This window comes from Gouania willdenowi, chromosome 14 (assembly GCF_900634775.1).
Source record: "Gouania willdenowi chromosome 14, fGouWil2.1, whole genome shotgun sequence".
NCBI classification, from domain to species: domain Eukaryota; kingdom Metazoa; phylum Chordata; class Actinopteri; order Blenniiformes; family Gobiesocidae; genus Gouania; species Gouania willdenowi.
The window spans coordinates 29,874,081-29,901,637 of NC_041057.1; the positions used below are offsets into that span (position 1 = coordinate 29,874,081).

The following is a 27,557-nucleotide window of genomic DNA, read 5'->3' on the forward strand; positions in this document are numbered from 1 at the left end:
GGTGCATCCCTAATCCCTTATTTTAAAAACATTGCCTTAGTTATTTGCAAACAGCAGTTATAATTAATTATTGAGTGTTTGCTTTATAAAAAGCTGAATTCCTTCAATAGGATTGAAGGAGTATCTCAGTAATTTATTGGACAGCATTTGTGTTTAAATTCCGGATAGTTTTTAGTCTTTTAAACTGTCTGTAGTCTGAACCAACACTTCAATACTTTTGAGTTGGAAGCAAGGCCCAAAATTCTTTACATCTTTGCAGGGGTGTCCTGATTGTATGGTTTGTGTAAAAATGCCTCTTTGTACTTGGATGCATTGAAAACACTTGTGTTGCCATTTCAGCGCTGACTCAGTGATTTTGTTTTGATTTTTTCCAACCAAATGGAGTGAGTAGGTTGTTTCCTATGACGAAGAACAAAATGAGCTAAACTCCCTGTTCATTCTCAGGACCTCAACTGAACATTCCAGGGCTCTACATTATGTTAAAAGGTCATTCGTCATGTGGGGCAAGGATGGCATTTAATCGACTTGAGATTTTGTTTGGAATCTTTTTATATATCACTTTAAATTAGAGCCGCAGACCTATACTTCGATTACCAAAACATCGACCGTTGAATTTCCTTTGCCTTGAAGCCTCATACAAGTTTTTTTTTTTAATTGTTTTTTGAAAACATGTCTGCATTTGTCATCTGAGGTTGACACTACATATAACGCAATCCCTTTGAGCTCTCTACTTCTTCTTCTTCTTCTTCTTCTTCTTCTTCTTCTTCTTCTTCTTCTTCTTCTTCTTCTTCTTCTTCTTCTTCTTCTTCTTCTTCTTCTTCTTCTTCTTCTTCTTCTTCTTCTTCTTCTTCTTCTTCTTCTTCTTCTTCTTCCTTCTTCTTTCTTCTTATTCTTCTTCTTCTTCTTCTTCTCCAGTTATTGTCAAATTGCAAAGAGGCTGAGTTTTACACAAACTCCTTTTAGTGTGGCAAAGCGTGCTTGCGTTACGTGAAGACTGTGTAGAATGTTGCAAGCCGATAGGATGGCAGATGCCGGAACTTAATACAGTGACCATACGCAAACACAGCAAAGCAAAAGCAGCACGCTATCCAACCAAGTTTCTGCTGTGTATTCCAGCCACATCCCCACCATCAGAGCATCTGTTTTCAGCAGCAGCTAACATTGCGATCACGCCAACAATGTGGATATGCTGTACAACCACTAACTCCATCACAATCGCAATATTGAGGAAAAAATCGCAATTAGATTATTTTTGCCTTTGCACCCATTATAGCACCACCTAGTGGTGCACTTTTTGGTATGGGTGGTTTGTGTGCTCTTCTATATATACCCTGTAAATTAATTTTACAGCCATCAACATAATACTTGAGCTGTAATAAATGTTTGTTTATGTTGTAATGAGAAACGCCCACTTTGACCTATCGCGATTAACTTCGAGATATGGCCGCAGGAGCGACCCAAGGTAATACCCACCAAATTTGGTAAAAATGTGCTATTTAAGAGAGATAAATTTCCCATATTTGCAGTGCACCCTAGTGGCCAACATTATTCAAATTCGGTTTATACCCCCACCGTCAAATGCCAACCAAGGATCTCAGATTTGGTGTTGTTAGCATTTACTTTGACCGAGATATGCAACAGTTTGCGTTTTTATAGCTAGCTAAAAAAATTTACTCGTTAATAATTTGTGCATATTTTGATCAAACAAAATTCTTTACTCAATTTTAGATCAGGTCCAACTGAAGACTCTACGTGCTAAGTTTCACACTGATTGGACAAAACCCTAAGGAGGAGTTTGAAAAAGTAGGTTTTCCAGTCTTTGCACCGCTCTCCCTTGCACGGTTTAGCCTGCAGCACCACTTTTATTCTGAGAAAAAAAAAAATCAGAACAAAAACAATAGGTTTCCCTGCACCACTGGTCCTGGGTCCCCAGGCCCCACAGGCTTGGCCCCCTAATTAGTGTTTAAAGAGAAATGTTCAAGTTCTGCTGCTCTAAGTTGACTTGTTGAGTTTTCACCTTTTTTGATGGTGAAATACACAAAGACCCTTTGTTTCTTTTTGTGCTTTTAGTTGTTTGGCATGTTTTCTGTTGGAATCAGCACTTGCAGACTTCTAATTGCACAAAGTGAGCGCTCTGTGTGAGTCAATCCAAAGTCTGAGAGAAGTAGCTGCACTCTTCTGCATTTGTGTCTCAGTTTGAGACTCCTGATCACAGTTGGCATTGTGCCCTGGGGGCCCGGACAAAGGCTGGGGTGCCGGCATGGGTCTGTTCTGTATCAGACACTTTATTTGTTTTGGGGGTTAGGGGGATGGGACCGGCAGCACCATCGCTGCACCCCCGCCCTTTCACTGAAACTCCTGTGTCAGACCACAAAGAACTCTCCTCCACATCCCCACTGAGACATGTGGTTCTCATTTTTTAAAACATTTTTTGGCTCATTGGAGGCTGCTAGAAGTTTCGAAGACAAATACCTGTCTAAAAGACATGTTTTTGCTTTCAGCACTTCTACCCCTCGCCCCTTAAAATGCTTTATTTTACAAAAAACTGCTTAAAGATTGCTTTGCTATAAAAAGCAAGCTTAATTTCTTCTTGATATGCTTCTTCCGTTTAAAATGTATTATTTAGATTTTTACAATTTAAGTCACATCTATTTAGTCTCTGACAGATAAGGCTGGAAGTTTTAAGAGCACAATATTGCTGTTCTTGGTCAACACATACCTAACTCTTGTCTCACTGCTGTGTTTGATTTTACTGTACATACAATTTCTTCATTAAGCGCAGACTCCCTCATTTTAAGCCCTACATCTGATCCTCCAGCTGCAGGAATTAAGTGGAAAAGAAAATACGAAAAATCTGAGTCATTTTTAGGGAAAGTTCTGTTTTGCATCATGTCTCAATTCAGGCAAAATACTCATGTTTGCTAATTGCTTGCCGAGAACTGTTTATTTTACCCTAAAAAGTAAGGACATGATTTTGTAATTATCCTTCTGGCATCTTGCAAATAGGGCAATATTGTGTATTTCTGTGGCAGCAATATGTACATACAGACCCAGTGGATCTATTTGGCATCTTCCTTTTAATTTCGTTTTTAAATTACTATTGGACATGTTTGTTGTTTGCCAAGCATGCGTTCAAACCAGCATATAGAGCAATTTAACCAATCTAGGCTTTGTTTCCACAGAAAGTCTGCTTCGTTCAGCCTGACGTGAACATGCAACCAAAGTCTAGAGCCCATCAGAGAAGCAAATTGTACTTTGAATAATAACAGCAACCTCTGCATGGTTTCTATCAAATTCACAACTCTGGCTGACAGCAGCACTGTATTGCAAGTAAAATAAAAAAACACCATAAAAAATGTTAAACCACTCATCTGCAGACAAAGCAGTGAAGAGAGATAGACATGTGGATGTTTAAAGAAACTCACTGGAATAGAGGTTTCATTACTCCAAGTTAAGTTATTCTGAATTAAAGTGTTCTGCTTCGTGTTTACATGGAAATAGTAATTCCAAATTGAAGTTTACATAGAAAACAGGTTTATTTGGCTTTATTTAATTCTGCTTTAGGTCTGGCAGTTGGGAAGGGGTCTGATTGGACAGGGGGTGAAAGTGACATAGTCACGTCTATCGGGTAAAAACAGAACAAACCTATTTTTTTTGGCTACAACATACAGTAGAAGACCAAACAATAAGAACTGTTTTCACTTTTATTTTGATTGTAGTTTTGAAGCAGTTTCGCTTCCATCAGCTGAGCAGCAGGAGATAGAAGACGTACTTTGGTCAATCAAAGGTCACACAGCTGTTCTACCTCCACTCTACAGAACGTTGAGTGAAAAATTAACTTTAAAATGATCCGCGCGTCATTTGTGAAGCTGTGTGTCTTAGTGCGTCATGTCTTCGGATGAAGCCTGTTCCGTTTGCCAATAAGTGTTTACAAGGTCAGTTTAAAGAGGATTAAACTTTTATTCTGAATTAAAGGGGAATTAAAATTCCGACGTAAACAAGGCCAGTGACTCAATTGCTCACTTCTCTCCACATGTCACAGCCCTATAACTGCAGGAAGCGCTCAGGAAAAACTTAGCTGCATTATCTCCCCTAAAAATGCTAAAAGCTGTTTTGTCCAGTGAGTTTTCCAGACACGCCCGCCTCTATTTACAGCTTTCCATCTGTCTGTGAGTCGTTTTTAATGTTTTATGGTTTTGTTTTTACTTGTGCTGCAGCTGAATGTCAGATCTCTGTCAGAGGTGTCAAATTGATTGGAGAAACACAGAGAACGGCCAATGGAAAAACTATGGAAGTGGAATTCACTAGTCTGATCCGCTGTAGACTGCGTTTGCGTGTTCACACCAGCCCACACAGAGCAGAGTTTCCAAGCAAATGAATCCTATGGCATTTTGCCCATCTGTTTTGCAACATAGCTTGTCCCACACATACAGTAGGTATCTCTGTGTTTCAGGGCTACTCCTGAAGAACACAAGCCTTTTGTTGGTGGATACACATGTTTCAGAATTAGCGGAGTGGCTTGGGCTTCTTATCTTGCTCTTTGGGGGTAGAGATAAGCTTTTTCCATCCTCCCAGTGGGGTGGGGTAAGCATGTGTTATGGTAGGCAATTGTATATATCTTTTAGAATGGTTATCATTGTCATATTAAGAGTACACTTTAACCGCCTCATTTTAACAATCCGTGAGATGATGCCATAACCACCCTTTAAAGGTCCTATATCATGCTATTTTTCACCCATCTCCATTTGGTCAAAGAACCAAACAACATAGTATTTGTATGAGGTTTATTTTCCCAAACTTGCCTGTTTTCTAGAGTTTTGGCCCTCTGAAAAGTGACTTTCTGAGCAGTTCTCAAAATGGGCTGTTTTGGGGCCTGCTAATGCATATTCATGAGTAGGCGTGTCTGTAGACACTGACTTCATGCCTCGCTCTAGCTAGGGTGATCAGTGATCACCAAAGCGATTTTCTTTTTGCTATCCACACCCTGGTGTCATTGTTTTCAGCCAAAAAACTGCACATTAGAGTAAAACACATGGATATTTAAGCGGCTATTGTGATTGAGTCCATCTCAGCCCTTCATTCTGTGTGCTGCTGCTGCTTCAAACACTGGAGCGTTAAGCTGCTAAGCCACTTTCTTCTCCTTTTCAACTCTATTAACTACAGGAATAGTGCGTTTAAGGTGATAATCATTTGTTTTGTCAAACCGCTGCGTCGCATTATATCACAAACACGTCAGATCAAGTCAAAGGTGATACAAGGCAATATAACGGATACTAAAAATGGAACGGCTCAGTGCATTGAAAAATTGCTTGCATGGGCTTGGTTTGTAGAGGGCGTACTGTACTGTACCCATACAGTTGGATATACTTGCATTTGGTACTTACACCAGCAGCAGGCACTTCCTGGAGGGCTCGGTTCAGACTTTTGTGATGTCACAAAAGTCTGACCGCTCATTCTTCAGAAGAGGGCAGAGCAGCAGGTCAGAGAGCAGGATTAGTGAGGATTTCTCAGAGATGCACGAAGGAAGCCCAGCAATACTTTGGGGGTGTTTTTTGATAAGGAATTAACATTGTAACAAGGTTAAAAGCTCAAAAAAGTTGATTTAGCATGATATAGGCCCTTTAAGGCAGAAAATGGTGCAAATTCTTTCTTTGTTTCAGTTTGGTAATTTAAGAAGTCTCTTTTTTTTTTTTAGCCTTGATTGTACTAGTATGTTTTTGTGTTAGATTTAGATCACAATATAATTTAATTGTAATGTGAAGATTTTTAAAGCCATCTTAATGTTTGTGAAGAGATCACTTTTAGTTTCTGTTATCCTACATTTCAAAAAAAGTTGTAGCTCATGGGTCCTACTGTAAACTACTCGGGAAGTGTTTGCGTAACAACAAAATAAAAACGTTGAATAGGCAAAAATTTAAAATTAAACTTTTTTCAAGTTGCTGATTCATTTTTAGTTCTAGAGCTGGGCGATATGGACCAAAATTTTATATAATCTCGATATTTTTCTCAAAAAGTCGACATGTTATAAGCCTTGATATTTTCAACTCAAAGTCTTACCAGAAAAACAATAATGGGTTAAAGTTGCTGATTAAAAATGCCACACAGGCACGTTTATTTACAGACAGCTACACAATATGTGCGGCTTTAGTTTTTTCTGCTATAAAGGACAGCACAGGTGAGTGAGTTCTGTAGTGTGGCTTATTTAGGAGAAGGTCTAGGTTAGGAGAAACTGTTCTGAGAAGTAGTGAAAGCGGCGACTCCTAAAACAAGTATTTTATTCCAAAATAAGCTATAGAATATAGGCAATATTGTAATTTTCTACATTCCCATAGTGTACCTCGATATATCGCCCAGCCTTAGTTGGTTCCAGTGTTTTTGGAAAACATAATTTAAAATTGATCACAGGTAAATGATTACAATTAGTATATGGGGTTTTAATAAGTTTTTGACATAAGTATTAAATTTTTAATAAATTCCAGCCAACAAAAACCTTTATAATAAACATGCAAATGAGTATAAGATAAACTATGCAGTTCATGTCTATGGTTGAGTGAATAAAGAGCAGGGTTAGTGAGGCCCTATTATAATTACATGTATTACCAATTATATTTAATACTAACAATTAAATTTCAATAATTAAATATTAAGGTAATTGGTTGCAGTGTACGTTCACATACTGCTGGTACCGTTTAACCCCTTTTCAGGCCTGTCTAGAAGCTGTCAAATGCTCAGGCAACCAAGTAAAGTGCCTGTCATTTGTCACCCCTTCATCATTTAATGTTCATTTATGTCAAAACAGCCTTGAGGTCATCTGCGCTGGGGATTGATTATGGCTGCGTGTGGCAAGTGGAGCTTTCAGACTGCATTACAGAACAATCAGTATGGGTCAACAGACCAGCCCCTGTGCAGCACAGACCACACCACACCACAGCTAAGCTCGCTCTCATGGCACCCATAAAGCTTCCGATTGAGTGGTTTTAGTGGAAGCAGTGGGACAAGGACTCAGTGATCTATTTTTGAACAGACACCATGATAAGAAGTTGTCCCTGCTGTGCCCAGAAAATATAATATTCTTTTGCATGGTCACAATGGACAAGCTGGCCTGTTTATTATGCACAGTTCCTGTGCTGTTGAATTTAGTCATTTTTGTATCCAAACAAACTGCAATTTTCCTGCGATGGATCTTAAATGTTACTTTTACCAACCTTTGTCCTTACTTGTCGATAATAGAAACGATATTTGTAAATGTACCCGTTGTAACAAATTCTGCTCCTTTCTAACATCCTATATAAGTAAATCTAAAATATTCTATCTATGTTTGGAGAAAAATCCAAAGTTTTCCCTGGCAGCTTCATGCACTGACTAAAACATGGAAAGATGACTGAACTATTGAGAAGAAGACTTACATTTCAGTGAACGCTAGCAGTGGATGCAAACTCTAAAATAAGTAAATAAAAAGAAATGTAGGGAAGGCTGTGTAATTAACATTTTTACCCTTGCCAAGCTTTTGTGACTGTTGATGATTAAGAGCCTTTGTCTCCCCATGGTAAGACTTAGCTTTTTAAACATCAGAAGAAGCTTATTATCCACTGTGGTCTCTGCCAAGTCTTTGAGGGTCTTTAGCTTGGGTCAGGGGAGGTTAGCTTGTCAAAATCTCTCTTGGTTTCAGGGTTTATTGCTGTCTGCTGGTGTTACTCCGTATAGAAAGCAGCTTAACTTTGTGTCTGTTGACACCCCCGACAAACATGCTGCAATGACTAGTATGCGTATTCAAAAATGTTTGCAAACTATTGAAAACAGTATTTCCTTGCTTTGCTCTTCAGTGTAGAGAATAAAAGAATGATTTGAAGTGCTTTGTATTTTAACAAATTGCACTAAGTCACAAAAATGTATCCTTGTCCCTGTCAGGCTTGGGGAGTAACGGATTACAAGTAACAGCGTTACGTAATCTGGATACCAAAAAATTGTAACTGTAATCTGTTACAGTATATTAAAGAACATGTAATCAGATTACTGGTAAATAACGGGGATACACAGTGTGCACACACACATTGCAACAACGTTTGTGTGTGTGTGTGTATGTGTTCGTGTGTGTGTGTGTGTGTGTGATTGTGTGTGTGTTTGCGTGTGCATGCGCCAGCATGAACCCGGAGCTTTCACTGCATGGAAACTCCAACGTAATTTTTCATTTAAATCTGAGAAAGGAAATATCACAGTACAACGTGAATGATGACTGCCTGCTGTTAAAATGTCGTCATCCAGGGATTTGACGTCCAATCTGAAGAAACTTCTACAGGTAAAATTTGCCAAAACACAGAAAAAGGTAAGATAAAGTGAAGCTTTGTTAGCTTACCAACCTGTCAGTACTTCCACAAACTACTAAAACAGTACGACCTAACTAGTATCGGGGGGGATTGGACTGTGAGGGCTGAAGTTAGTCCTTAAAAACTTAATCACCCAGTTTATATCTTAACATCTGTATGGATGTACTAATGAAACTGGGCGCGCCATTATTATCTGGTCACTGTGAGCCGTGACCACACCAAATAAAACACTGTAATTTACCGCTCCGGTGAACTTATTATGGTCTCCAGCTAACTCTGATCATAGTGTGCAGTAACATACCAGTGGTATTTGTGTTTGTGTCTTATATTTTTGCTTATAGTCTTTATTATTTTATCTGAACTGTGTTGTAAGTTAGCGGGTCAGAAAATGGATGGATGGATGGATGGATGTGTTGTAGAGGTGGGAGAAAAAATTGATTCTTAGATGCATCGAGATTCCGAGGTGGACGATTCTGAATTGATTTTTTAATTTCCAGTAATCGGAAATCTAAATTTTAGAGGCCGTTTAAAAGTCAGAATAACAAGGCGGATAAAAGGTGGAACAAAAAGGCCAGAGGGACACTTTAAAGAGAGCACCACAACAAGGCGCATGGACGTGCGGGAGTTAAGACCAGCCCCGTGCAGCTTAAAATCTGATGTTTCTTTAATGTCCACTGTGGAAGTGAACTGGCCAAGAGCAATGCTGTATGTAAGCTCTGTTACACTAAAATTAAGTACTTTGGGAACTCAACAAACATGAGAAGACCTATAGCACGATTTCACCCGGAGGAGGCGGCAATGTCGGCTGCTGCTGTTGCTAAAAGTTCCTCTGCTAACCAGAGAACAATGGAACAAGTCACAACAAAGCTTCCACCCTCTTCAGAAAAGGTAAAGTGGATTAACAAGTCGATAGCAACATTTATTGCTAAGGATTTACGTCCTTACTCAGTCGTAGAAAACCAGGGCTTTCAAGTGCTGCTGCATGCTTGGAGCCGAGATATACCATCTCTTCTCTACAGTACGCTACTGATACGGCCTTCCCAAAGCTTTACAACCAACCAAAACAGAAGTCATAGCATGTGACATGTGATGCGTGGACATCTTATAACCACCCACTTTATCTCTAACTGGAAGCTAATGTCATACGTCATTTATTTTTATTTTTTATTTGAAGTTATGTTTCAAGGAAGGCTTTGTTTCAAAAACTTGTGCATTTTCAGTTCACATACTTCTTCCATTAGTGTAATAAAGGATAATGAACTAACTACAAATAATATATATATATATATAATATATTTTTTTTACAGTGCATGGACACAGTGAATACAACAGATATTTTGTGAATAAAACATGCATCAAAATACATTAATAATCGATTTAGAATCGAATCGAAGCCCCTTGAATCAAAATCGAATCGTGAGGTGCCTAAAGATTCGCACCCCTAATGTGTTGTAAGTTATAACCATCCAGTTTTTAAAAAGCTCTTCTCAGGGAGGTGTAAAATAAAAACAAATCATGTTTTAGTGAAATATAAATATTTCTGCCAGAAGGCTGCAGGATGCAGGCTAACTGCATTTGTCAGTCTCTGAATTTTTCAGAAAATTGTGTTTGGCACACATTGAATTAAAGTCACTATCTGTACATTACATGACCCATGAAAGACAGGCTGACAGCAGTGTAAGGAAATTACTTAAGTTATAGTTAACTTTGGAGCATGTTAATACAGTACCTGTAACACCTACTTCAGATGGTGCTTTTTTTCATAGAAATGACAATTATTAGTAACTATGTTGTGTATGTAACCTTTGTAACTATAACTATAGAACTTCTTCAAACCTGTCAAACCACTTTCAGGTGGTGCGTTTTTGTTTTACATATATTAGAAAAACTGTAACAACATTTATTATATACAATACAATAATCATTATTGCATGGTCTGTGGTCTAGGTCAATAGTTTAACTGATCAGCTGTCCTGTAAAACTTTCTTCACTAAATTTACAGAAAATACTTTAGATTTAGGGTTTAGATTTACATGTGCAAAAATAGTTGGAGGAGCTTCACTATGTGTTATAAAAGCGTTGCTTAAAGAAGTTGAAGTACCCACTTGTCTGCCAGTTGTAATCTGTGTAGTATTTAGCCGTGTTTGTTGACCTCCACAGATGTGGATATAACTTATTTATTACACTTGCTTCATATGTCCTCCTATTTAATGTCTTTTTTAGTGTTTTTGAGATTTTTTCGCTATCTCATCTACCTCAGTCTCTCTCAAGCCGTCTCTTAAGCACCACAGCACCACTCTCCTAAGGACTGGTTGCCAAGAGACAAGATTTGCTTCCCATTGTATGCAGTCAATGGTGGAGAGTGGGGGGGGGGTTAGGGTTACAATGAGCAGTCATCGAGAGAAATGCTGGCCTTTAGAGGGAGGATTAGACCGGCACTATTAGTGGGTGTGTTAGAGGGGATACTGGCCAAGTCTAGGGGGATGTGGGTGAGGTAGATAGTGGTCGTAAGGCTATTCATTGGAACCAGCTGACACATTACATTCTTCATTCTCATTCCTGCTGTCCCTCTGACCATGCTAGATATGTTCTGTTTGTCTGGTGGACAGTTGTGTGCAGAAGCAGGGGTGAAAAGCTATTAACACACATCTTCATTTGGGGATCATGGCCTACCAATGCACACGCACACGCACACGCACACGCACACACACACACACACACACACACACACACACACACACACACACACACACACACACACACACACTAGCACACCAGGTGAAAGCTTGGGTAGCCACTTGTTTCTGTCACACCGTCATACTGTGGTTACCAGCGTACAATATTCATACACTGCGTGCCAAAAAAGCTCACCGCCTGAATTTAACTTAGTAATTAGGTAAGAACCTCCCATTGGATAAATACTGCATTAGTGATTGTTTCAGCTGGCAACAAGTTATTTAACCTGAGCTGATGCAGTGAAGAGCTTCTCATTTGTTCAACAACCATGTGGAGAGACACATCGTGTGGTTTTGTAAAAGATAAAATGACTAAAATCAAGTGAGGAACTGTGGAACGCATTATTAAAAACTGGAAGGACAGTGGGTAAACCTCTTCAAAGAAAGAATGTAAAATCAAGGGATTGGCACTGAACCGCTGTGTCGCCATAACCACTTATCAGTGAGGCTAGTTAGAAAAAAATAACTTACATTTTTTGGCATCAAATTAGACTCAGGAGCAATGGAAGAAGGTAATGTGGACCCCAGTGAGGCACCCATTTTGCCCAGTGAAATCTGTACAAACCTGTGCCTATGATCAGGGGTTGCTGCATTTGTTCAGGTCTAGGTTCACCAACGTTACGTGTCCAAAGAACGAGGTCAGCTGACTACTTGAATATAGTGAATGATGAGTTTATTCCATCAATTATTTTTTTTCCCTCCTTGATAGCACGACATGTTCCAAGATGACAGTGCCAGGGTTCATTGGGCACAGACTGTGAAAGTGGTTCAGACATCATGAGGCATCACTTTTGAGACATGGATTGGCCACCATAAAGTCTAGATCTGATCCCCAATGAGAATCTTTGAGATGTGTGCATGAAGACATTACGCAGAGGTCTGAATCTTTTGTCCGACGCTCATTGTCTTGACTTGTCTTGGCAACTCTGGACAGAAATAAATGTTTGACATAGCAGAAGCTCGTGGAAACACTGCCACAGCAAATGCTTACCGTAGTCAAAGCTAAAGGCGGTCCAACAAATATTATGCCTTTTTTTTGGCCAGGCAGTATATTTAGTTGTATTTTACGCACCATTACTTTGAAGGAATGGTAAATGGACTTGATTTATATAGCGTTTTTATTGGGGATGCACCGACTATTTGGCCACCGAATATTGCAAAAAAACATCTAGCAACATTTGGCCTTCGATTTTGTTAAAAGCAAGGCTGAATAGTAGCGTGTGACGCAATCAAACAACGTGCAGTGATTTTGAGTCGGAAAAGTGTGTGCGCGTTGCAGCAGGAGCAACAGTTCCTCCCTTTCACACACAAACACAGCCAGACTCTCTCCTTACCACTGTCCGTCGTCCGTCACCGCGTAAACCGTGCAATTCCACAACCAAGTCCGTTGTTAGCGCTGTGAGCCACAAATCCGTAGACATCCTCATCGCTTTCTCCTTACACTACACCGAGTCTCGCTGACAGGTATAGACTGGGATCGAAAGCCCAACCTCACGATTAGGGGTGTGAAAGATAATAATTTTTATTTAAAAAATTTATTTTATTTATTTATTTTTTTATTTTATTTTATTTTATTTTATTGGCTATTTAATCAATATTTGTTTGTATTTGTGCAATATTTTAGTGGTGGTTACAATGCTTTCAATAGGTTGCAATGTTTTTTTTATGCACTTGATTTTATGATGGCAGTGTGTAATGCCTGCAATATTTATGTATGCACAGACATTTTATTTTCATATAATCTGTTCAGATCAGTGTTTTAACTGATACAATAAGATACATTATTTTTTCTTATTTTTGTGCATTGTCAGTAACTCAGGGCGCTTTAGCCTTAATGTTAGGGATGTAACAATTCACTCAGCTCCCGATACGATTCGATTCACGATACTGGGTTCACGATACGATTCTCTCACGATTTATTTTACAAAATGCGACTGTAGTCAAATGATGACTGAAAAATATTCCTTTATTTTTTTGGGGGAAAAAAACTAGAAAGTACTTTATTATTTTCCTTTTATTTTTCATTGTCAAAAGACTCCCTTGATAAACTATTCAAAACAATACAATTTAACTAAAAATAAATCTTGAATGAAATAATAAAGGAATAATACAAATGAAGAAGCCTATTAATTTAAATTGTGGTTCTATAGTAAACAATGCAAACCTGCATAATAGTTCTTTTTCTTTTTAAAAGTGCAACTGAAAATGTATTTTCTGCCTTAACAATTGGACTTAAAAAAAAAACAGTCATTGAACTGATATACGTCAGATATCTGTTTGGACCAGCAGAGGGCGCTGGTAACCCAGTGGTCGGTTGGCATGCAGAAATTCTTGCAGTGAATGAGAGATGCTATGTGCTAGCAGACAGAGCTAATAGAAAAACGTGACTCTTACAGATAGTCACGTGATATTACAGATATTCTTTCGGTGCTAAAGGGGTAAGGAATCATTTATGAACATGTTTAAGAGTAGAAGGCCAGAAAGAAAGTAGAAGCAGATTCCGCCCACCATGTACACTGCTGGACAAGAGAAGGGATAAATATATAGCGCCCTCTGCTGTTTAAAAAAAGTACTGTGATTCACTTTTCAAAGTATCGATGTCAATCGTGATACCTATTAATTGATTTTTAACTGCCTTATGATTAATCGTTACATCCTTACTTAATGTTCTCACTTACAGTTGTTACAATGCCGTCATTATGTTATAATGGTTACTTTGCGACTTCTACACAGTAGTTTCAGTGAAAAGAAACTTGTTGCATTTTATTTTATGATGGCAGTGTGTAATACTGCATTTTCTTTTTTTCAGTGAAAATGTGCAAAAACACTAATAATAAATAATAAATAGGATGTTTTGAAGCAAATACTTTTGACTCAATTTGTCCTCTGAATGATCAATATCTTCTGATGAACATATACAGCAACTTGATTTTTCATCTCTATGTTTAATTTAGATATTTACTGGGTAGAATATCGCGATATATCGCGATAATATTGTGTCGTGACCCATGTATCGCGATACGTATCGTATTGCAACATCCTTGGCAATACTCACCCCTACTCACGATCTGGAAGTGCATGCTGTACTTTGTGTATGTTTTCCACAATTATGGAAAATCAGAGGTCCTACACGTTATATAACTGTTGGTGATGGTTACTCATCATTTTGAGGTGTTTTTTTTAGTGCTTGTGGTTTGGGTTAAAAATGTTTGTAAATCCTAATAGTTTGGTCCAATAAGATGATATTAGACTTTTTATTTCCCACCTCTTGGTTAGAAGTTTTACCAAGCCATGATACTGTTTCCTTGGCGATTTGAAAGCATTTTAGTATTGCAATATAAATCAAGCTTTTCTTATTTTTCTTTTTGTTTTCTATCTCTGCTCATTATTTTTCTCTGTTGATTTAGCAAGCTCATTGAGAAAAAGTTCTACAATCAACGTTATATACAGTAGGTTATCTTGTACTTCCAGTCACAGAAACCTTCCCCCGGTTTGTCTTTTCTTGATTTTTTGAAGGCATTCTCAATTACCTGCCTGTTTCAAGGATGCTTTTGGGCTGTTAAAGGATTACGAATGGTCTTGGAGTTCTTGAAAAAAGACTGCATCTTTGGATTGTGATGGGTAATCAAACTTGTATCTTCTTTTTTTTTCTTTTCATGGATCCGCTGTCACCACAATCCCCAACCCCTGAAGTGTGTGTAAACAAATCTGTTTGGCTTGGCGAAGGAGGATGTTAAGAATCAGCACATGGTGCTAACTGGATGAGCCTCTGGCTTTGCTGTAATTTAACAGAATGCCTCATTACATCTCATGTATGTCACTGATTGAACAGTTGCAGTAGACTTTATTACCCGTCAGAGAGTGTTCGCTCTGAAATAATATTCCAAATGATACTTAAACTTCTATACAGAATGTATTGATTTGCCCCAAAAAAATGTAGAAAATCTAGAAAAACAATTTTTTAATTATCATTTCACACTGCATCATGTGATAAGCTTGCCAAGTTGAAAATCTGATAGTTTTTTGTTTTGCTGTTATCCAATTCCTTTGCCCCACTAAAAGCTTTGAGCTTCAAAAATAGTTTGTGACTCAGGTTGTCACTTTTTAAATGTGTATAGTATTCCACAGTTTGATTTTTATCTGTTCTAGCTGACAGACTGTTGCCTCAAGGTGTGAATGGAGAAACCTCTGCCATGCAGTCTCTTGTCAAAATCACTACAAATATTTGAATTGCGAACAGTTAAGTTACACACTGGGTATCCTGGATGTTGCTTTGCTTTGCCCAGACACTGGAAATATATTTAAATTTGAAGCATTACATTTGACACATCATTGGGAGTTAGTGTCTGCTCCCCTGCTGTATGCCATTTGTAATGATGCCAGATGACTTAGAACAGCAGTTAGTATAGATGGTTTGTTTACATTGTCATCTCAGATTGATTAAAATGCCACTTCACATCAAGGAAAAAGCATATCATACAGTCAACATATTCTCTCAACTGTGGAAGTAATAAAGCATTTTTTCCCTTATGTTTTTGCTGTCAACTGCTAAAATCAAATGCAGGTTTTGTGAAAAGATGCACAGAAAACAACATAACCAGAAGGAAAAAAATAAGACAATATAATATTAATAAATTTTTTTAGTCTACAATTGATTCACTATCTGATGTGGGCTTGTTCAGGGCCCTATAAAATCCACGTTAACGGAATTGCAGACGGAATCACGGAATTGGTCAATGAAAACGGCATCTGCTGTTGAATGTGGAAATGGACAAAATCGGGATGAAACTCCGTCACCTTAAGAAAAAGTTTTTTTATGGGGAAATATATCCGGGGACCGCTCATTGGGCGTGCTGCCCTCCCTTTCCCATCCTGGCCGCTTCAAACTTTGCCTAAAACACCATCTAAACTGCTAAAAAAAAAACTACGCAAATCATCACTGACTCCTAAATACAGAGCCGACCAGTGCCTGCTTAACTTTGCTGTGCCTGTCAAGCTCCCTCCGTTTCTCGTCAAGCGCCGTGGCGCTCCGTGAAAACATGACCAGTTTCACCTGCTCACAGTGTTTGAACAACATCTCATCAGTGCTACAGAAGATCTGTGGGAACAGTTGCGTGTTGTTGTGAACGAGACCATTGATACCAGGATTATAGAGTCTGAAACATCTAGTGATAACTTCTAATACTGGAAAATATTCTGGCTCCCAGTGGTGAAATAACCGATGCATCCTTGCGTCCATTTATTTTTGTGTAATCATTACGGTCTGGAATGATGTCAGCAGATTAATTTAAATTAGTTTTGATTTAAATCAAGTTAATTAAAACTTAATCAATAAACCCACTCAGATTCAGTATGCCATTGATCCCCGAGGGGAAATTGGGTGACATTAATGATGCTCTCATACATCTTTATACGACATAATATAAATAATTAAAAAGGAGCAGTCAGAATAAACCATGTCAGTACAACTTATAGCTACCTTTTAATTGTATCTTGCTTTATTTGTTACAAACATTTTTGTCAATTTATGGGTTTTTAATTAATAAGTTACTTAATAAGTTTACTTTCTTCATCCAGATCCTCTAGGTTGCAGTTTTCTATTTTGTATTTTCGCTCAGTCCCAAGATAGTATTTCAATGAAAGATATTCTTTATTTGTCCCCTAATGTTTGCCTTTGGTTCAAAAACCTTGCAGAACAAGCAAACAAAATAATTGCAATTGTTATTACAACATTGTTTTTTTTAACTATTTTGGTTCCAGAGGCAATAAAGAAGGTGCAAACCTTGCTTAGTTACGACACAATAAATTATTAAAACAATACAATCCATTTATTATCGTAAGGTATGTTTGTATTTGTTTAATTGCACATATTGTTAAATTTTTTTTTTTTTAAAGATATCATGTTCCATTGTTTTTTTTTTGTGTTAATAAAAATTGAAAAGGTCATGTCAGAGCAAACATTACATTAAATCATGTATAAGACCAAAGAGTGGAGCAAATAATAGCTCAAGCATCCCACTTTCACCTTGCTTCGAAAAGGGTTTTTGCATTAACAGGGCCTCCTATTCATAGTGATCACAGAAATCGGATGGAAATCACAGATTTAATTTCCTGAAATGAAAATAGTTATATGAAACGGACACCCTCACCTACATGTTTTGGGAGAATATCAAGCATTTTCACCTTATTTTCCCCACAAAACTGGTTGTTAATTGTGTAGCAAGTGCTTGGACGATATAAACAAACATATAGAGCCAAATATCACACTACATATTCCGCAGAGTGTAACATTTGGACTTCTGAAGCATAGTAAAATACAATTATGTACAAAATTTAACTTGAGCATTTTTGACAGCATTTTGTGAAGATTTCTGTCAGTGATTACATCAAAGTCATCAAATAAGCTGATAAAATGAAAATAATATGGTGGTATAGGTTCTATAAAATGGGAAAAAGTGCAAAACGAAATTCAGAAAATTTTGAAACAGAAAATCAGAGTCGCTAAATTGTCAAATATTCAGTACACATTTTCGCATGCATTACAGACAGCACACATGATAAGTTTCCTGTTGTACAAACACTAATTCATATATTAGCCCCATATATTAGGCTTGCACCTAACAATATTCACAGTGGACTAAATAATAATAATAATGATATTTTTATTCCTAAAACAATGTTAATCTGTACAGGAAGACTCAATGTCCTAGTGTATTTTCTGGGGTCTGAGGAGCTCAATCATTTCATGTAAACTGGTAATCTGAGATGTTTTTGTTCAGGCTTTTCTTAGTTGTGGCCTTAAAACAATACTTGTTTGACATTATCACAGGTCTTTCAGACACAATTGACAATTAATAGTTGAGCGCTAACAAACCCTGAATTAGCAAGAGCGGCATGGACGAAGCACAAGTGAGAATTTGAAGGTCCCGTACCATATTATTTTAAGCATTTTTTTTTTATCAACTCTTTTAATTATATAGTCTTTCAATTAGTGAGTCTTCAGTTTTTGTAAAATCTTTATAGTATGTGACTTAAAACTATTTAACTTGTCTGTAGGTGTGAGCTGGTGTTGTGAACAGTAGTTTTTCAAGAGACTTCTCCAAATCTTTTCAAAGTCTTTAGCTGTATGCGTGGTATTAGTATTAAATATCTGTTTGGTTTGAATAATGCTCCTTTTTTTTGGTTCTACTTACTCTTGGCAGATTTAATTTCAGGAAATATCTTAACGAAAGGGAATGCTTTTGTTCATTGTTTTAGATCAATGAAAGTGTATATTAGTATGTCAATATTTTCAAGTGCATATTTTTGATAAGGTGTTACACATTTGCTGTTGCAGAATGTTGATTTTTATATATTTTTTTCCCACCAAGATTTTTTTCTCACGCTTATTGGCGTGGCAGTGGCAACCACCAGAAGGATGTCATTCCATTGAAGCAGCATGTGACAACGCCATTATCTATGGGCTGTGTTTCTCCAGGGGCTTAAGTCTTGTACTGAATGGAAATCCTAATCCAGTTGATGTCACCAAAAATTATGTTTATTCGTTCCAAGAATAAATGCTTGCGAATCTGCCTGGGTGCAGTTATGGGTTACAATTTCTTTATTACAGTCATACTTCCTTCTTCTAAGCTTCGTTCTGCTGGATTAGGCCTTTTTTTACACTGTGATATGCATTTTGCATGATATTTTTAGACAGGCCAGTCTTAGCAGAGGACTTAGGCTAGATGTCACCATCGTATTTTCATGACCAATGTGTTTAGTGATTTAAAAAATTGACAGCCAACTAAAATATGTCAAGGGAAATTCTGAGAGAATAAAATACCATGCAGTGTTTATACGGCTTTATAAGTAGAGAGGGAAAATCACCACAGGACCTGAATAATAAATACTTCGAATCTATAGTAGTGTAGTGTGTCAACTTTATCTTTTGGATAAGCTCTGCTGCTTTTCTTCAGTGTCAATGGTGTGATGCAACACTCAATCAAATTTTAGCCTTTTGTCAGTCATTGGACACCATGCAGGGTTCTCGCCAGCGCTGTTGAGCGTAGGGGCCCCTACATTGTAATTTGGCTCCCTAACGGAGCAATGACGCCCCTTACGTTCAGTTTTCAGCAACATAGGTGGGATTTTCTGATGTTTTTTTCTTTTTTTAATCGATACAGTCATAATAATTGTTGCACACACAGACACAAAAGAGGCTTCCGGGCATGCACGGGTTGTTTTATCTTTCTTTTTAATCTGCATAACCAAGAAACACATTCATCAGCTGCACCGTCTATTGAATACAGGCTCGGACGCTCCCGTCTTTACCTGAGGACCCCTGCAGCCCTTTAGCTGCCCTTGATGCTGCCTGTGTGCATCCTCTGCTCAAACATGGGCCCGGCGGCAAAGGCACAGCCCCCGTGCCCAACTCGCCGCTCACCGGGGCCGTGGACATGATTACCTCGCTAAGCCCTGTCCGCTCTCCAGTTGGGACGGAGCCTCCTTGCCCTCGGCACGGACTGTTCTCAGTGCCCCAACACGGGGATGGGATCAGGACAGTTGGCGCAAGGGATCGGTGGCAATGTCAGCCACCCACCCGACCCATCTAGAAACACGAACCGCTGTGTAACTGCACAGCAGAGCACAGTGAATGGAAGCATGTTGACCACCAGCTCCTTTTCTTACACAATCATTTGAAAGTAAAGACAGCAACGATGATGATTAGCTGCACATTTGTCTCATCACTTACAGTGCCTGGCATTAATAATTCATTGTGTTCTTTTATCCATCCACCTTTTATTTACAACAACATATTCCACATGTGTTATGAGAGCTGATATTGTAGGTTTTATATGTTTTTAAAGTTCACACCAAAATGTTTAGTTTCTTGTGTGATTTATGCTATTCATTTAAGTTTTGTTTGGAAGTCTTTATTTTTACTGAATAAGCTTTTGTGTTAGATTAGATTAAATTAGCTCAACAAGCTAATTTCTAGTTATTTTCATATATATTTATTTTTTTTGTAATATGATTACTGATGGATTTGGTGACTTGATATACAGTAAATTAATACAATAGTGATACATTTGTTTGCTTACTTTAACTAATTGGCTGCCAGCCATTTTCAGAACCAAAACCCCCCTCACTACCAGCCATTTTAGCGCATTTTGACTGATTTTTAAAGACCCACAGAATATTTTGTACTGACCATGTAAATTCTGAAACTAGATTCTGAAAGAATAGACTCTACTTTCATCAGTGACAACTCTTAACATCTGAACATTGTTTCCTTATACAAAACAACAGAAAAACACTGAGACAGGGCTTTTGATGGCAAATGTATTATTATTTTGCTATCTGGGCCAGAGCTGAATGGATTTCTTACTGTATTTTGGCATTCCTCTAAGTCTCTCCACCGTCAGTCTGTACACACGCAACTTCCTCCATCTCCCAGACATTGCCACGTTTTTTTTATCGTTTTCTCTCACCGCCGCCACACTCTCCAATTGTCGACTGAGTTCTACACATGCTCTGGTCAAATGTGCGCTGCTGTGAGCTTCAGCATCAACTCTTGTAGCACCATTTTCTGTCTCGTGAACGCCTTTCCTCTCCCTTTGAGCTCTGCTCAGCACAGACGATCTCTCATCTAAAGGTGCGCTGCTGCCACCTACATGTCACCTATTATTTTGCTATCTGGCTCACAGGCTTACTGTATTTTCATAGCGCCATAATCTCCCTCGTCCCTGCTTCTTCCTCCTTAGCTAATGGTAGCATCAGTGGCTAATCTCACATCTAAAGGTGTGCTGCTGCCACCTTCAGGGCAAAATTGGTTACTACATCACATTACAGCTTAGATATTGATGAGGGACCTCCGCCAAGGTGTATTCTAGTAATCTTTATGATCAAACGCGCAAATGACGTGTTTTCTCGTTAGTGGCACTGAGCGTTTAGATTTGAAATGACAAATTATCTTGTCAATGGCACTGAGTGACCCAGATAGCAAAATAATAATCATTTTGCAATTAACACAGATTTGTATGGTGCCCTTACAGTATTTTGGCCTGGTGAGAACCTTGCCGTGTTTTCTGAGGAATGTCCAAATGCCAACCCAATAATTTACATTACAATGATTTACTCTGCCAAAAAGCACACAGCTTGAGTGAACTGATTATTATTTGTAGTAAAATAGTTTAATCATCTAAGATAAATGAAAAAGTCCTTCAATATTTTGCACGTGTCTTTGCAGGTGTGGCCTCTGCTCTCGAAATTACTTCTACAGGACAAACAACAATAGACAAGGCCAGCACTCAAAGTGTGAAGCTGGACTGTCAATTCAGTTTGGCGGCCGAGGACTTCGGACCACTGGATATTGAATGGAGCTTGGTCCCCTCTGACAACCAGAAAGATGAGATAGTGGTAAGTGTCTATTTACCGACCAACTCATTTTCATCTGGGACAGTTTTGCTCTGACTCTTGTGAGGAACTTTTCAAATATGTCATAGCAGAAGTCAGTAGACCTTTTCCTATTGGTTTAAAGGTTCATAGTGTGTGTTTGAGGATTTTCACTAATCTCTTCACTGAGGCTATGCCTCTGAGATTTCTATTACGTAAGAGGTGAAACTCAGTGCAAGTTCTTTCCTGAGGTTTTTCTTTTCACTGTAGTCGGTATACTGTATCAAGACAAACATAACTTGAGACACATTCACTTTGATTGTACAATTGTTCCCTGCAGTACTCCGACAGACTTTGATAAGAGGATGTGCTGAGCAGTGGTGTAGTTTTGATTTTTCTAGTGGGTATACTGTGTTTTACCCATGCACTAGACCCCCCTCCATGTGCACGCGGACCTATACCATCATATAACCACAACATAAATGCACACAGGCATTTAAAACGTTGTATTTATTACAATTCAAAGCATTATTTTATATTAACACATCTGACAGGATTCATTGTTCTGCAGTTTTGCATGTTGACTGGTATTTACCTAACTTTCTGTCCTTCCATTCTTACGAAGGATGCCTGCTTTTAAATTCCCTAGCCTGACTTTCGGTCCATAGGGCTGGCCAGGAATTCACATCAAGAAAGAAAGAATAAATACAGATACTGTAGCAAAAGCATTTCTAATTCTATTATATCCACATCCACATGCACACACACGTGGCTTTATTGGCTCCACAGAAATGTCAACATTACATGCAATTCACGAGTTAGCTTGACTGACAGCTAGATGCGAAACCAGCTAGCTTTAGAAGACTACTTACCAGAAACGCTAGCGGCGTCAGGCTCATCTTCTTCGCTAAAACCTTCATCAGGAGCTTCCGAGGCTGAAGGGCGCTTTTAAAAACGATCAAAAATGTGGCTTGTTTTTCTTTAATTTTTTGTGTTAAAAATCAACACTTTTCTATGCCATGAGGTGGGGATAGGCCATATGGAAAAAAAAGAGATTTTTTTCTTTGTAAAAATCACGAACATGATTTTTTTCATTTGGATGATTTAGAACATTTTCAAGTTATTTACTAGTAAACAAACCAATTCACCTACTTAAAATCATTGTCCTAAATGGAAAAAAGGATACAAGATAATTTAAGTCAGGGTAATTTTTAAAAATGTATCTAAGCAATTTATCAAACTGGTTCCAAGTATAATTAACATCAAACAACAAGGCTGACATGCAAAACTTAATGTACTTTTTGTTACACATAATACTTTTAACTAAATTGGTGTAGCATTAGCAACACTTGCTACATAACAAGGCAGCATATCAGTCGAGTGATTTAGATTTGTTTTTGAGGTAACACACTGATGTTAATAAAATCCTTCTTTAAGCAGTGTTTAGACCCCCTCATTTTCCACTGTTTAGACTATCCCTTTACAAGATAAAACGCTACTGCTTTGGTTACATTAGGCCTGGGTGATAAGGTCCAATATTTTTCCTCAAAATGGCGATAAGCAATTTAATCTTTATTTATTTATTCTTTGGTGTGTCTGTACTGCTGATATGAGCCGGATTAGCAAATGGTGTGATTTGGCAGAGAAAAAAACATTTGGATGTGCTATGTGTGTATGAGCCTTAGACATATGACATATGACTTGGCAGATCGTTGTCATATTTTAATCCTTCATCGCACACCCTTACCATGAGGCATACTTCGCGTCTCCTGTATGCCGCTTGTTGCTTGCTTTCTTGTTTCTCCCTCCATCCATTTTCCAGAATTGCCCAATCAAAACACACTGATCTGTGGGAACATTGGAAGGCCTGGACGACACACACACACTATGGCAGTGGTGGCTGGCTGATGTCCGCTTTTGAAAAAACGGGGACAATTTAGCGAGTGCTCAGTTTATTTACCCTGTTACTTATCTCAGGGCAATTTGTAGTGGGTATATGGAAATTCTGGGGCTTTCTTAGCGGTTATATGGCGTATACCTGCATATCACATAGACAACACTGGTGGTGAGTGCACTCTATCAAAGGCAGCCAATACTTTCTGGTCAGGCCGTTTGCCACAGAAATGTAAGACTACTAAACTCTATAAGATTTGTACAGGCCCTCTGGCCTGTACCAGTGATGGAGAAAGATCGTGGCCACAGGTTGCTCCTGTGGTGTGGTTGTCTCTGTGGCTCTCTGCACTCCACTGCCTCCCACCTGTCACAAAGCCTTCTCATCGCACTTTCCTACTCTCCTTCATGTCCTGTGGCTTTTTTAGTTTATTTTTTTTGGTCAAACTACTGTGATGGCGCGTTTCCACTGGCGGTATCGGCTCTGCTCGGTTTCACTCTCTTTTTGTACGTTTCCACTGGGAAAAAGTATCTTCTCCATGGTACCTGGTGCTGCTTTTTTTCAAACATACTTTGTTGAGGTTCCAAAAAAGTAGCCCTGGTCTGAAAATGTAACGTAGGCATCACGCGCAGAGAGAAAAAATTTTGCCACCATTGATTTGTGATGGCCATCATGTGAGAATGAATTGAACTGAATTGAATTGAGTCTGGCAGTTTTGTGTGTCAGGTTGATGCTCAATGGAAATGCTCCGGAAAAACAGCATTGGGTCCCGAAAGCGTGGAGTGCGGAGCCATGTAGAGCCGATACCGCCAATGGAAACCATTAAGGTGCTTTCACACTGAAGAATCCTAGAGTGGTTAAAACGCTCTAGGATTTGTTTGCTTGCGTAATCCGCCTCGTTGGGGCCGTGTAAACACGCCTGGAAGTGTAGAGCGGATCAAACAAGGGAATTCTTGAGCAATTGTTTTTAGTCGGTCTCAAACAAACAAAGCCAAGAATGCCTGATCTGTGCCGTGAACACAAACGGATTCGGCGCAGACTAAAAACAGGAAGTATGGGAGAAGACAAAGAGGGCATGGTGTTGTGGGGGGGCAGGAGAACCGGCTTTCTCCCAACTTTTGTTGTAACCATTTCTCAAGCTGGCGAGGGCAGTGTCAACATGTGACATCATAAATCACAAGGTGCCGTAAACTAGCAGAGCTGATAATAACGACCAACGTAACGAGTTTATGAATAAAACACATTTACAAATATGAAACGAAGGGCGTTATCGCTATAATTTAAGTTAGTTTCAGTTAGTTTTTGTAAACACAAAATATAGTTTCAGTTCATTTATTTTACCTCTAGTATTTTTTTTTTTTAAATTTATTGAATTTAGTTGCCTTTAATAACCTTGGTGAGCCCAGGACAGCTTCCTCAAAGACTTTTGTCCTTTCATATCTGAATGCAGCTTTCGGTAAAGAGCAACTGTCTTCAAATTACATTTGGTTCCTTACATTTTTGCTGTTATGGCAAAAAAATTTTTTTAGCCCACTGCACTGTTGCCAAACCTTTGTAAGAATTTAAACCGGTCAGTCATCTCCACTGTGAATGAATTTGTTCTCCTTGACTTGTCAAATTCTGCTCGCTATACACACACTCGTATTCACAACCCCCAAACAAATGTGAAGCCAAGGTCACAAGAAATTCTTAGCAGTTTGTATGACATAATAATCTCTTTTAGTGTATTTCATGGCATTCAATAGAATTAGGCCAATCTGCTCAGAAGGCATCCATGCTAATAATATAGAAAAATGCCCTTCTAGCCAGAAGCTTTCTGATTCTGAGAAACCACAGTGAACATTTGATCACATGGCTCAAAGTGAGCAAAATATTATATTAATTAGATTTTCCATATGACTGTAAAGGGGTGTGTGAATGTGTGTGTTGGTCTCCCAGACTGGCATCCTCTCCTAGGCTTTCCCCATAGGCCCAATGTCATCTGGCCTTGTTTTGCAGACCCATTGACCTAGTACAGGATGAACAATTAAAATAACTGATACATAGTGAGAAGTCATACATCACATCAGAATCAACTGAACCTGCCAGCAATTACGTAGATCTATTTGTTTATCCTGACATTGTACAAAAACCAAATCAATACCACAAAAACTTTGTATTAAAAAAACCACACTATCAGCGTTTGCCCAAAGCCATTTTTGCATCACTTTCATTCCATTTGTTGGATCAATACAGAAGTCCACATGAGAATCATTGCATTTTCTACTTTTGAACAAGTTGTCAGCTGAAAAACCTAAAAATGACCCCTAAATAAATGAAGTGGCCTTTGAGGTTTTGGCTACTGTTGCATTAATGTTGTTCTGCCTTACCAAATATCGTTTGACAGCCAATTAAAGTTATGGTCCAAAATTTTGTTTTAAAACAGATTTGTTTCAAAACCATTGTCCTGATTAGGAGACGGATCTCAAATGCCGAATATCTCTGGAGTCGTCTTCTCAATCACTATGGTTGGCTTTGTGACAGCATCCAGGATCATTTTCAGACACTGGAAGAGCACTGTGTACCCTCAGTTAAATAACTGGATCAAATAAATGGCGGATACAGCGTCGTATGAGGTCATGTTCAACAAGTTGAATAGGGGCTTTTTGGACTCTCTTAATGCTGATAGAAGTGTCATATAAAGCCTCTGTGTTGCTTGCAGTGATATTGTTTTGTGTTTTCCACATTTCCACATTTCTTAATTGTCCCAGCTAATTGCAGATTATTGTTTTTCAGATTTATTTTTACTGTAACCTTTTTTATGCTGTTACCTTGGGGATAGGGGGTGGGTGCATCAGCTTTTATGTTAATATTGTGTTGTTTCTTGTTCCTGTTTTATAAATCTTTTGAAAGTTAAAATAAACTTCAATTACAAAAAAAAAAAATGTCCTTAAAAACAAGGTTGGACTATTTTAAAACCTTGAATCAAACCTGCGGTATGACTCAAATAATCTTTTAATGCTATGTTTCTTTCCTATTGCAGACACGTCTGAAAACAAGGTTTTCTCATAATATGACCTCTCATTTCAGGCACAGCGAGTTATCCTGGTAAAGGTTTTGCTACAACGCACATCTGCAAGATTCCAAAATATTTTGCAGCGTGGTTTAAAAGATTAAGTCACTGTCAGAACGAACAGCTTTGCCATATAAATCATACTTTGAGAATGAGGTTAATGTTGATGCGCTGTTTATTTCTGCTGCATTGCTTTTCCATGATTTCAGTCAGAAGTAACGCAGCAGCTTTATCTATTCAACCTAGAGTCGACAGGGGAGTGATGGCCCCCTTCATCTGACATATCCCACACATCATTGGGGTCTTTTTTTTAAGGTGCTGAAGCATGGTGAATTCATGCTGCTTTGTTGGGCTTAAATCAGAGATACCGGGCATGCCTACAGTAACAGTCATTTGCATGTAGCTCTCACTGCCTGGCAGCAGATCAGCTGAATGGAGGATGTGCCTGCTCAGTATATATCAGCACATAGAGAAAAACATAATAAATGTTAACAAAAACTAAATATGAATAGTGTTTATGAATGATGGGTTTGCTCAGAAAAATACAGGCTTTATTTCTTGATACATAAACAAGTCTTTTCATCTTTGGGAACAGTAGCATAGCCTTATTGTTGTTTTGTTAAGTTGTTGCCATAAGAAGTTGAGCTTGTCTTGAAGCACTTGAGTGGAAAACCATGACAAAGATGATTGAGATCTGTATTGTTTTGTTGTTAACATGTTCTTTGCCATGTTTTCAACATCCTCAGTGAAAGCCTGAAGGAACAAAAGCTGTTGCCTCTGTGCTCTGTAGGTTGTATGGGATATACAGGTATCGCCTTGCTGTGCTTTGCCTCCCAAATGAGCCATGGCGCCTCTTCCTGTTTGCTGTCTGAGACGCTGTAGCAACACATGACGTTGATCTCATGTCAACATATGTCTGATGAGACCTTTACCTCTGCAACTGGATCCTTTCACTGAGAACGGTTCAGCCAGGTGCTCGTAGTATCACCCAATGCCCTGCCTGTTGGAAAATGCTACACACAGACACTGCTGCTCTGTTGTCCTTTCTGGTCCCTGCCAGATTGTCTAGTCATTTGCCCTTTTCATTTTAATTCCCCTGGCTCTTTATGGGATTTTCAAGGTTATTGTGCAGTTGGGGGTATTTTTCCTCCTCAGCTGAGGGTGAATGTGAGCACTCCCAT

At 38.5% G+C, this 27,557-nt stretch overlaps 1 protein-coding gene across 1 annotated transcript in view; it reads left to right on the top strand.

Moving 5' to 3' along the window:
* cxadr (CXADR Ig-like cell adhesion molecule) overlaps window positions 1–27,557 on the top strand; it is a 75,028-nt gene that overhangs the window by 21,506 nt on the left and 25,965 nt on the right. The window contains exon 2 of the mRNA XM_028467414.1: window positions 21,288–21,457. Within this exon, the coding sequence (XP_028323215.1) occupies window positions 21,288–21,457 (170 nt within the window). The remainder of the gene's footprint in view (window positions 1–21,287; window positions 21,458–27,557) is intronic.